The following is a 12,500-nucleotide window of genomic DNA, read 5'->3' as shown; positions in this document are numbered from 1 at the left end:
GGGTTAGACCATGGCTTATAAGAAGACCCCTGTATGGACACTTTGAGAAACTGATACTGATAGCTGAACTGCTGGTAGAAGATGTGGCATCCTTCGGGAACGTTTGCACGCCGGGCTTGAGTAACCCAGACTCCCCGTGCAAGATTTCTGCACGGCGAGCAATAATTTAACCCGCAGAGTAAGAAATTTAACTCGGGTATCTTTCAGATCTCGTCGGCAGTCACTATCACTTGGCAACGTATGCAACTTTGCACGTCGAGCTGTTTCTGACACTCCCGAGTCCTCCCCGAGTTTTCCTCGAGAGAGTTATTGACTCGGCGACTCATTTTTCGCTCGTCGAAAATTTTAAGCATGTTTGAAAATTTCGGCAAGCGTCCCGTGTAATAATTTCACACGGCGACCATAAAATATCACCCGGGGAAGGGGGCCGATTGCTCGGCGAAATGTATCCAGAGTAGTCCCGACCTGCTGGACTAAGAAATTTTGTCTTACTCGCTTCGTTACTCCTGTGTGTGTGAACACCGCATATGTGTTGGGACAAAGATAAAAATATTTGACAGCAAATTTTTTTTCTTAAATTTCTTACAAGATAACGCAGACCGTAGATCTAAATAAATCTCAAGTAGAACGTCTCTTCTGGAGAGGGAAAAAGACATCTGGCAACGCGTACGTCTTTTTTTTGGTTGGTATTTTGTTTTTACGTACGTCACACCAAGACAAAACATGGGGGCTCAAAGCACAGGTCAGAGGTTAAAATTTAACAGAATATCTCCACTGAGAGAAAGACCCAATCGTAAACTAAGAAAAATTTTCTTTTTAATTTTCTTAGATGATAACGCAGAACGTAGGGTCTAAATAAAGTCTCAAGTAGAACGTCTTTGCTGGAGAGGAAAAAAGACCTCTGGCAACGCGTACGTCTTGCGTATGGAATGACTGAGCTTTAATAGAAATTATATAAACCATTGATGACGTGGTTTGTTTGTTTGTTTGTTTGTTTGTTTGTTTGCTTGTTTGTTTGTTTGTCTGTTCTTTTTGTTGGTATTTTTTTTACATCACGCTAAGACAAAACAAGGGTGTTAAAACACAGGTCAGTGGTTACATTTTAACAGAATATCTCCACTGAGGAAGAAACCTAATCGTAAATGAATTTGTTAAAAATTCTTCTTTTTCAATTTCTAGGTAGGTCTAAATAAAGTCTCAAGTAGAACGTCTTTGCTGGAGAGAGAAAAAGACATGTGGCAACGCGTAGTTCTTGAGTATGGAATGATTACGCTTACAAAATTGTATAAACCGTTGATGACATTTTTTATTTGCTTGTTTGTTTGTTTCTTTGTTGTTTTTGTTGGTATTTTTATTTTACATCACGCCAAGACATAAAAATGGGTGTTAAAACACAGGCCAGTGGTTATATTTTAACAGAATATCTCCACTGAGGAAGAAACGTAATCGTCAATTCAATGCTTAAACTTGTAAGGCAGCGTGGTGAAGTCAAGTACTCGTCGAAATAATGAAGTTGAAGAAATTGGAATTTTTCCTCCGGTTTGGCAATTTTTAAAAATCGAAATTTGTTTTTTTGCTTCATCACCTTTTCATGTTCATTTAAGAACGCATTTCTGTATGGGTTTTTCTAAAAAACATGGATTAAAGGCATAAAATAGATAGATAGATAGATAGATAGATAGATAGATAGATAAATAGATAGATAGATAGATAGATAGATAGATAGATAGATAGATAGATAGATAGATAGATCGATAGATAGATAGATAGATAGATAGAATCTCTCAACTATGTTTGTGTTCCGTGCACAGATGTATAGGTTTTGGTTAAAAAACAACAACCACACACACACAAAATCTCGAACACTATAATTTATTTGCAAAGTTCATCAAAATAATTTAATAACATTTATACAAACAAGAGCTGTCAATTTGGACCATCATTCAAAGTAATGGTCTTGATCTTAGTAATTCCTTCTTGGGTGCCTTTACACGTACAGTTCATTCATCGACAAACTGACAGTTTAACCGACAGACGCTAGATCTGGGTCATCGTTAAACTGACAGTTTGTGGAAGAGAGAAAACGCCAGACTGTCTGGGCACACGGCGGGAACGTTGAAAACGGATGAGTCAGCGATGGAAGCGACAGGGTTGCTGACAAAGATAATCCGCTGTCCTTGTGGAGCTGAGGAGAAGATGGGATCGTTTTAGTTTTAGTTTTAGTAAAGTGTTTTGCTGCACTTGCGACACAATAAGGTCATATAAGTGCCGAACGTTCTCTCGGTTGACAGAAATAACACTTCATGCCTTGAAAGCATCCCTGAAGAGTTGTGACACTCCCCATACGACCTGGGAAGAAGCTGCTCGCGATCGCGCAGTTTGGCGCTCCTTAGTAAGATCTGTAGTCGCCAAGTTCGAAGAAAGACACATAAGAAAGAAAGAATGGAGATGGCAGCTGAGAAAAGACCGAGAGAGCCCTACCTTCCAGTCTAGTTCAGCCCCAAACATCCCCTGCCCCCACTGAAATAGACATTTCCGAGCGAAGATCGGCCTGATCAGCCATCTCCGCACACACCCCACTCCTCCAGTGATGTGAAGTCAAGGTCATCTTCACCGGCAAAGGACGAGCATCATAAGAGCCGAGATAGGATTTGTTGTTATGACTTTCTCCTAAACACTAACTTGCAAACTTTGAAACTATCATGAAAGTTTTGAAAACTACGAATGGAAAGCAAAAAAGAATTAAAAAAGAATGTTTTCAACATATATTTAAATACTAGTTATTCTTTTTGTTCAACGTCTTCTCAGAACTGGTAGTTTGTCTTTATTTTTCTCAATAATATGTATTTTTATATGCACTCGAACAGTTACACACACACACACACACACACACACACACACACACACACACACACACACACACACTACTACTACTACTACTACTACTACTACTACTACTACTACTACTACTACTACTACTACTACTACTACTACTACTACTACTACTACTACTACTACTACTACTACTACTACTACTACTACTACTACTAATATAATAATAATAATGATACTGATATACAAACCCTCAGATATACATGAAAGAACACAAACAAACACACAAACACACAAACGCACAAACACACATATACACGCAAAATGAATACACATTTTCTATATCAAGTTATTTGTTGGCGCGCTAGAAATAATATCGTTATTGAAGAAGAAGAAGAAGAAGAAGAAGAAGAAGAAGAAGAAGAAGAAGAAGAAGAAGAAGAAGAAGAAGAAGAAGAAGAAGAAGAAGAAGAAGAAGAAGAAGAAGAAGAAGAAGAAGAAGAAGAAGAAGAAGAAGAAGAAGAAGAAGAAGAAGAAGAAGAAGAAGAAAAAAGAAGAAGAAGAAGTAGAAGAAGAAGAAGAAGAAGAAGAAGAAGAAGAAGAAGAAGAAGAAGAAGAAGAAGAAGAAGAAGAAGAAGAAGAAGAAGAAGAAGAAAAATTAGTAAGGAGGAACAGCAACAATAACAACATCAGCAACGACAACAACAGCAACAACAACAATAACAAAAAGAATCTACTAACCATCATCTCTCCTGAGCAGGAAGTAAGAGTCAGTTTGTCCAGGCTCTGTGTACGTCAACAGAGTCACATTGGTGTCCTTGTTCACAGGGATCAGCCACGCGTTCAGGTTGACTTTGTTGACGAAACCCTCGAAGACTGTACCAAGGAATACGCTGTTTGCTGTGGACCAGAATAAGAAGGATCTAGATTATACGTTTAAGGCAGGCATTGCCTTCCATTTCCTAGCCGCATGTCGGATTTTGCATAAGAAAATTGGGCAAAATATCAAATAATTGGTTGGAATATTTAAGTTCTCAAAAAGTGAAACTTTAATTGACACAATAGCATTATACATGTATTTCACTCAAGAACGATTCACGAGATAAAAGATAAAATATTAGATCTATTGCTTTCAGCTCTTCCGAAATCTATTTACTTTGATTTTTAAGAAGCGAAGTTTCGTTTTTGTTCGATTGTTTGTTTGAGTAAAGAGAAGCACATCGACGCAACAATGGCCATTGTGCTGGGAAATATTAAAACATACAGACAGAAACAACAGAGGGGAAAGTAAAGAAGTAGGACCTGCCAGTGGCGCCCTCTAACCACCCATAGTTTTGTTTTTAGCAATATCAGAACAGTCTGGGTTGACATAGAACTTTAATTTGTTAATACTATTTAGGCTTTTTATTAGCGAAAAGACACGTTTAGCGATTTTCTTTACAGAAAGTAAAGTCCTGGTTACACGTAACGATAAATTGTACAAAAACCCGACGATCTATCGATCATGAGACAAATCGTCAGGTGTAACCACAAAATTGTACAACGTTTGGATGATTGGACGATGGCTCGGAGACTCGGTCGAGAAATCAAGCGCTGCTTGATATTTTTTGTGCGATCACCCTCAGATTTGGGGGAGACGCGCTGTGAAGTAGAATCACTTTAAAATTTGCTGCCGGATTAGACTTAGGGCTCAAATTAAAATTTAAAAAAACGCAGGTAAAAACTGATTTCATATTCGGAATCAGAATCTCTATATAAGCAAAGTTGCTTGCGATGAACCTGATTTGATCCGTTATTATGCACATTTTAGTAATTTTATTGTTTAGTTGATCGACAATAGTGAATTTGTGTATCAAAGTCACCCATGCGTTGCACATCTGCAGTAATGTTAATGACTAGGAATCTCCCTGATCGAAAGAAAACTGGACGACAGATTGGAACGTCTAAACAGACTTCACAGCTCGATAAAACGGACAGTTCTGGCATACGACGAATTTAACACAATTTATCGTTGCGTGTAACCAGGGCTTTAGAGAGATTATGGGGTGGAAAATGAGTGTATGTTTCCTCCAGAAATAAATGGATATCAACAAATGTTATAACTGGGGGGAGGGGGGGATCTCATCGCTTAGAGATTAAGATGTTCGCCTCTCCATGAAAGGTCCCGGGTTCGAATCCGGCTAGCGACGGAAACATTTTCTTCTTTAAAATTGTCTCCTTTCACCTTCTTTCCTTCTCTCGTGCAATATTCTGTCGACTGCTTTCGTCTCCACTTTTTGTCCCCACCCCCTCACCTCCTTTGCCTCCTCCACTGGGCTCCTGCACTCATTTTGTAGCTTTTCTACTGCTACTCCTTGGCTCCTTCGTACGGCTGTCTTTCAGCCACACACCTGATCTTCTGGTAGGAAAGATCTACACCTAGCATTCTCGGACAAGGGCAAAACATCTCAGAGGTCCCGTGTGCAAGTTCTGCATGTTAAAGATCCATTGGATCGATAAGATTAGGCTTCAGCCGCCACAAGGGCACAATTCAAAATTTCCTACCAACTGAAATGTTTGGTGTATCCGCGCGCTCACATGACCTCATGCAGTTGCAAGGACCGTAAAACACTTACCCCCCCAAAAAAAAATTATTTAAAAAATGATCTAACTAACCTGGAAGACACCTTGTCATATACCCAAGTACAGGCAGAGGCTCCTTGGTACATGCACCTGTTGCGTCAACCAAGTAGGTGATGTTCTGTAAATAATCATACCGTCATAAAGTCAAGGTTGGTCGTTGGGGAACGTTTTGTAAGTTGTACATAAGAATTGACTTTTTACATTTCCTTCAATCTTTGCACAGAATGTCATATTGGGGACTCAGCTGTAAGAATACAAAATGACATATTGAAATAAGGCAATTAATGCAAGGCGAATTACTTATTGATTAAGAACTTTGTATTGTTAAACCAAAAACAAAATCTTCAGTTTTAGATAATATTGATAATGGAAGTTTCTATGAAACATAATCCGCCACACACACACACACACACACACACACACACACACACACACACACACACACACACACACACACATACAAACACACAACACCACACCACACACAAACACACACACATTCACACACACCACACACACTAACACACATACACACACACAAATATACACACAATTTTCTAACACATACAAACATTCTCACTTATAGGATATTCTGGCATCTGATAGCTAAGAACAAAATATGTTATGTCTTTAACCCTATCCGTACGTCGTGTTTTAATATCGTATCCATACGACGTGGGGAACTCTGTGCAACCATTATCCAAAGAGGAAATTTATCCGTTAATCCGATACCTACGCTTTGCATAGTTGTCTGTCAAAATGCTTTTTTGAAAAGTACTGAAAATTTCAAAGAAATCTTCGTACTAGAAGTACTCTAAAATGTGAAGAATACAACCCCGGGGGTAAAAAAAGACCAAGGCGTACAAATAGGATTAGACCTTTCTGGAATAAAAATAATTATTGTAAAGATTTCTTTTACGTTTTTTTTATTCTTTAGATAACGAGCTTAATACATAATTTAACAAAAACACCATTTAAAAGATTGCCTTTATTGCTGAAACCAACTAGGCAGCCCCTTCAATTTTACTCTGTATTTTGTATTTCAGTAACAGGGTTCAGCATTTTCATTGCGTGTGCTCTGCTCAGTATGGCGTTCAACAGATAGAGTCCGTACGTTGTGTTTTACTATCGTATCCTTACGACCCTTATGGAACTCTGTGCCACCACTTTCAATGAGGAAATTTACTCGTTAATCCGATCCGTACGCTTTGCATAGCAGTCTGTCAAAACGATTTTTGAGAAATACTGAAAGTTTCAAAGAGATCTTCGTATTAGATGTATTCTAAAAAGTGAAGAATACAACACCTGGGGTACAAAATGACCCCATGGGGTATGGATAGGGTTAAAGAGCATTTTAATAACAAGATAAAGAAGTATTTTCCGTGCTTACAGTATTGAGGTCTGACACTCTCTTTCCTTGAGCAGTGACAGTTACAAATTTGTTCTGAGTGAAGTCAATGGACACGTTTGCCTGGATCTGAAATAAACAAGAATCAACAGAAATAAATCAAATCCCTGCACATTTTTATCGTTCCAGGGCACAGTATCTACATTTCCACACGCTTCAAAATTCAAATTTAATGATAAATTACCCCTTTATTTTAAACAGGTATGCATAGACAATGTAACAGTCCTTATTGCGAGAGAGGAAGAAAGCTGGGGTTCCTGTGTGAAGGACGTGGAAAGATTTGTGTAGGGAATGAACAGTAATTGAAAAAGCAACTGATGTCCAGTTTCAACATATTCTTTTTGAAAAACAACAAAAACAACAACACAAAATAAATAAACAAACAACAATAAAACAACGGTTTGAGCGTATCCCATGAAATGTAGACATGAGTATCAAACCAGCTGCAGTAACAGAGCCATCAAAATCTACTACGAAGGTCGAAAAACTACAACTCTCGACCCATGGGTCAATGGACGCCAACATTTACGATGCTTTGTGGCCCTACTAAACGTTAAGATAAAACGGTAGTGTGGTCCGCACTTTTTTCTCACCCCCCCCCCCCGGGGGGCGATGCTACTGACTGGAGTGTCTTTAGGCCATTCCCAAAGGGGGGACATTTCTCATTCTAATGTATAGTAGAATTGATCCATCAATGTCATGCTCATAGCTGTTCCTGAACTACATCGGGGACCTGCCGCTTTTTCTTTCCTAATCCTTACTATCGTCATTTTCCTCTACTTCTTTTGTATGTTTGTCACGCTCTTGTGACCTGGTATTTCCGGGATGCCTTGAGAGATGAAGAAAACTTTGTGCTGTTGAAACTAGAGAGGTGAGCAGAGTAAGTCTGATTCCCTGTAGGGACTTCTCTGTTGACATCCACCCCTTGGCGTTCAAATGACCTTATGCAGTTGCGAGCGCCGTAAAACCTCTTCTGAAACAAAAACTGAAAACTTTTTTCTCATAATAAACACATTTCCTCTAGTTGTCGTGGATTTTAATTTATCTTCAGCTAGTTCTCGTGGCAGATTTCGGTAGTGTTTGTTGACCAGTTTTAACTGTGATTTCCAGCTTGTTCTTTAACTCTCTTAGCACTATAAATAGGTCAGCAGGTCAGCAGGTCACCACAGCAGCACCTAAATGGCGGTCAGCTGATTGCTTTCCCAAACAGAATTATTTGATTGTTTTTCAGAAGTTCAGAGGGAGTTGCAAAGAAATTGCTTTTACTTTTGATGAAGGGATATATTTTAGTTAGTTATAGTAAGAGTTTTACGGCATTAACAACACAATAAGGTTATATAAGTGCGGGATATATTGCAATGAAATTTCACGTACAAAGACCTAGAAGGTCAGCATCTAAATTTAGCGCGGAATTTTCTTATTTCTAAGCCTGCAGAAAAGGCAGGTGTGTCAGCCAGGTAAAAGCCTGTATGGTTCTACAGCGGGAAAGTCGTTAAAAGCCAGTATGGCATTATGGCCGGAAGGCGGGTTTAGCTTAAAAAACCCCCGGTTTAAACAAACTTGGCAACCATGTCTTGATTAAAAAACAATATATCCCATCGTTAACTGTTAGCATCATTCCACTAACACGATGCTGTAACATGTTTAAGAGAACAAAAGATTTAAATATCGGTGAAATGAAAAGTTACATGAATTTGTTTCAAATAATGAAGTGTTTTGGACTGATCTGGGATTGACGATATCAACGCGGGCATAAAAAGGAACAGTTGAAAATATTTTGGACATGTTTCGAGAATGCCAGAGACAAGACTGCAATGGTACTGGAGAGCAAATGAAAAAAAAAAAGGAAAAGATGTAGACCAGCTGACGGTTACAAAAGCACGGTCGGTGATAAGGCATTCACCCAGGGCCAGGATGTGCCAAGGTAAAAAAAAAGTGTCCAGGGACAGACAGGTGTGGGGTCCACTGTTCTCTGTCTTGTGCACCTGGCTCTATTGGGAAGGAGTAGGTAAATAAGTCAGGAAAGAAGGAAGGGAGGAAGAAAAGAAGGAAGGAAAGAAAGAAGGAAGGAAGAAAAGAAAACCTAACTTGATAAATGTTATTACTATTACTATACTTACTATCATTATAATTACGATAATTATTATTATTATTCCCGGTTATTATTATTATTATTATTATTATTATTATTATTATTATTATTATTATTATTATTATTATTATTATTATTATTATTATATTATTATTATGAGTATTATCATTATTATTATTATTATTATGGATACTAACGTGACTAGTCAAGCCAAAGATGAGTGCGGTACTCTTTTCTGGCAGGCAGAATGTGGTGGGGTCTGGAGCAGCCAGAGTGTAAGCCACAGGGGCCACAAGGAGAAAGAGAGCCAGGAACTGCATGCTGGGAAATACATGGAAGACGAAATAATAATGTATTGTTTTATTGCATGTGTTTTACAGTCCCGATCGCCCCAATTTAGATAATTTGGGAGGTGATCTTCCGGGCAGAGATGATATTCGCCCTGCAACCCCCTCCCCTCCCTTGTGACGTCTTAACTCTACGTGCGGAAAGTTTGATCCTGAATTCGCCCCCCCCACCCCCCCCCCCACACCTTCTTACCGCTGTTTTTCAGCCACACCCCTGGTCTTCTGGTAGGAAAGATTGACACCTAGCCTTCTCGGAAAAGGGTGAAAAATCTCGAAGATCTCGCGTGCAAGTTGTGCACGTTAAATATCCCCTGGTGGTCTAGAATCGATAAAAGTAAGCTTCGGCCACTACCCGGCTTTCAAAATTTTCTACCGACTGATAATGTTTAATGTGTCCCGCGCGCTCGTACGACTTTATGCAGTTGCGAGCGCCGTAAAACACTTACAAAAACAACAAAACAATTGTTTCTTTATTTTGAAACACTATTTTATTTCATATATTGTAGTTCCCCCTGCTTACCAAAAAGAGGTTGGAATAGGACTTCAGGCAACGTACAGTATTTTACGTTGTATATCAGTGATCAAATATGGGATAATAACTAGAGAGGTTAGAGAATGACATAAAACATGCACTTTTCGTGAGACAGAAGCCACCGCAATAATCCACCTGACCAACATTTTCGATATAGATCTATATCCAGTTAAAATTAATGACACTGTAGTCTTCACAGATGAAAGATCAGTAGCCCTTGCTTAGGAAAACATGAATTTCGAAAGCCCAGCCTGCCTGTCTGTGTCTCTAACGATCAACATCTTCATGCAGACCTATGCCGTCGACCTGACTTTACACTGGATTCCTGACCACATTAACATCCCAGGAAACGACAGAGCAGACACCCTTGCCAAGATAGGAGCATCACAAACACAACCTTAAAACCCAGTATCTCAACGGACAGTCAAGAAAGTCATCAAATGCAACACCAGAGAACAGTGTCTGAATGGATGGGCAATAGACAAAACTGGAAGAACTATATTTGCACACATGATTTCTCCCATGTCAAAAGATGCTCTACATCTCACTGCGCACCAAGATTCGACTTTTTAACTCCAACGTCAAGTCTGTGCTCCTCTACGGCTGCGAAACTTGGAAGACAACGAAGACAGTACTGAATAAGGTCCAGACTTTCATCAACAGATGTATGAGGAGTATTCTAAGAATTAAGAGGCAGGATAGAATAAGAAATGAAGAGCTGTGGGAAAAGACAGGACAAACGGATATAGAAGTAGAAATAGGACTAAGAAAGTGGCAATGGATGGGACACACCTTAAGAAAGCCCAGCGGAAACATCACAAGACAGTCACTGCAGTGGAACCCACAGGGAGCACGAGGCAGGGGTAGGCCACGAGAAACATGGAGGAGATGCGTGGAAAGGGACATGAGAGAAATGAAGCTCACTTGGAACGAGCTTGGAAGGATGGCTCAGGACAGAGATAAATGGAAGGAGCTTGTATGTGGCTTATACCCTGCCAGGGGTGAAAGGCATTGACGATGATGATGATTGAATAGATGCTCTAAATTCCCCGAGTAGAAGAGACCAAATCACTATATTTCAAATGTGAACACAACGCATCCCACTGAATTCCTATCTAAACAGGATCCGCAAGTTTACCTCAACTGACTTCCCGTTGTGTTACTGCCAGAACGAAACAGTATCACACCACGTCTTTACTTGCCCTGAACTTGGAGACTTACATAATACCTGACTACCTGCCTTCCCAGATGTCGAAAATACTCCACACAGCGACAAAATGCAGCTGATAAAAACCTGTAAATTCTTTGCCATATTGGCAGGCCGAAGGGCTAGAACCTAAATAGCCGCTGGATCGGAAAAGTAAAAAAATTAAGAATGTGTTGCTAAGGCAACTCGCCTGGCTGCAGACAAACGGAATTATCTCCCCTTGACGCTCACCGGTATCGGTGGCAGGGGTGGCTAAAGTTCAAGTGTTCCGAGTACCCCTGTGACCATCCATGTTCCATGTCCCCAAAATAGCTGTACACCATTGATGAGACCAAACACACAACCCACTCGACAATTTAAAGCGTTATTTCCTATGATGGAAAAAATCAAATCAAACCAGAGAGCATTTATCGTTCAGTCCCTATGATTAGATTCCGATAAAACATATAATTATAAAACATAGTGAAAAAAAATCATGTTTATTACGACAGACATAAAACAATACAATTGTCACCTAAAATGCCAGTATTTAATCTTACTTTCTTTTTTTTAAATATATGGTGACGTACGCTTTTTATGTAACATTAACTTAACGACCTGACGCACAGTTTTGGAATATGGCATAGATGTGGCCTTGGCATATTCAGACTTTATTTTAATCAGCTTTTTAGGTGCGTACAACAGGAATAAATTATGCATTGTCCGCTTTTTATGCAGTGACCATAAAGTTTGGAGCAAATTTGAACTAAGCCCTACTAATAACTTCTCCACAAATATAACTTATTCTCGTCTTATTAGTTTTAAACACAAAAAAGTATCGGTGACTTCCGAGAGTGAATGCCATTTTGTCAAAAGATAAAGTGACGTTCTCAAACAATCATAAGAGGATAAAAAAACAAAACAACGGTTTTTGTCATTCTGGTCGGAACCAGCCGATAGACGAAAACAACCTAACGAAGATATCAAACGACTAGATAAACAAACTGTCGGTAGTACCTGATAGAGGGTATCTGGGAGATGTAATTCTGTGGACTTATGAGTGGACATTTATAGAAGGCCTTCAAGGGGAGTTTACAGGCCAAGCACTTGTATTATCTGAACTCTCAATTTGTAAAAAAATGAGGTGATTCTGACCCTACATCATGACACCGCGGATAAAGAAAATGATAACATAGTACACAATTAGTTGTAATGTCCGACATTTTGAGGGAAGACAATGACGCATAATGTTGGCGTACACTTTGTTTTGTATTTGATGTCTTTTACTAAAATAGTCAACTGCCATCGAAATGTTTTAAGTGTTTGTTTGAAGTATATCTCCAATTTTTAATCTGAATTCTGACAATATAAAAAATATAATTATTGCAGAGTTTTAAATAAAGCTCACTTAATTGCCTCTGATCTTCAATGAGAGATACCTTACCCCAATCGAGAGAGAGAGAGAGAGAGAGAGAGAGAGA

The 12,500-nt window shown here is 39.1% G+C and overlaps 1 protein-coding gene across 1 annotated transcript; it reads right to left on the bottom strand.

The window, feature by feature from the left end:
- Positions 1 to 1,861: 1,861 nt before the first annotated feature.
- Positions 1,862 to 9,275, bottom strand: LOC101846080. Its single transcript, XM_013084459.2, has 5 exons — positions 9,152 to 9,275; positions 6,845 to 6,931; positions 5,488 to 5,572; positions 3,574 to 3,732; positions 1,862 to 2,185 (listed from the first exon to the last, which is right to left on the bottom strand). The coding sequence occupies exons 1-5, from the start codon at positions 9,272 to 9,274 to the stop codon at positions 2,055 to 2,057; spliced, it is 585 nt and encodes a 194-aa protein (XP_012939913.1). The 5' UTR covers position 9,275; the 3' UTR covers positions 1,862 to 2,054.
- Positions 9,276 to 12,500: the final 3,225 nt, after the last annotated feature.

Source organism: Aplysia californica, unplaced genomic scaffold, assembly GCF_000002075.1.
Source record: "Aplysia californica isolate F4 #8 unplaced genomic scaffold, AplCal3.0 scaffold00294, whole genome shotgun sequence".
Taxonomy (NCBI): Eukaryota; Metazoa; Mollusca; class Gastropoda; order Aplysiida; family Aplysiidae; genus Aplysia; species Aplysia californica.
The sequence above is the reverse complement of the archived record's forward strand: the minus strand, read 5'-3'. Positions and strand labels throughout refer to the sequence as shown.

Excerpts from the sequence above, each read along its gene's own strand:
- LOC101846080 (XM_013084459.2), bottom strand. The coding sequence starts at position 9,274 with ATGCAGTTCCTGGCTCTCTTTCTCCTTGTGGCCCCTGTGGCTTACACT. Across the intron at positions 6,932-9,151 it reads TCTTTGGCTTGACTAGTCAC|ATCCAGGCAAACGTGTCCAT; the intron begins GTTAGTATCCAT and ends TGTTTATTTCAG. Across the intron at positions 2,186-3,573 it reads CCTGCTCAGGAGAGATGATG|CTCCACAAGGACAGCGGATT; the intron begins GTTAGTAGATTC and ends TCTTCTCCTCAG.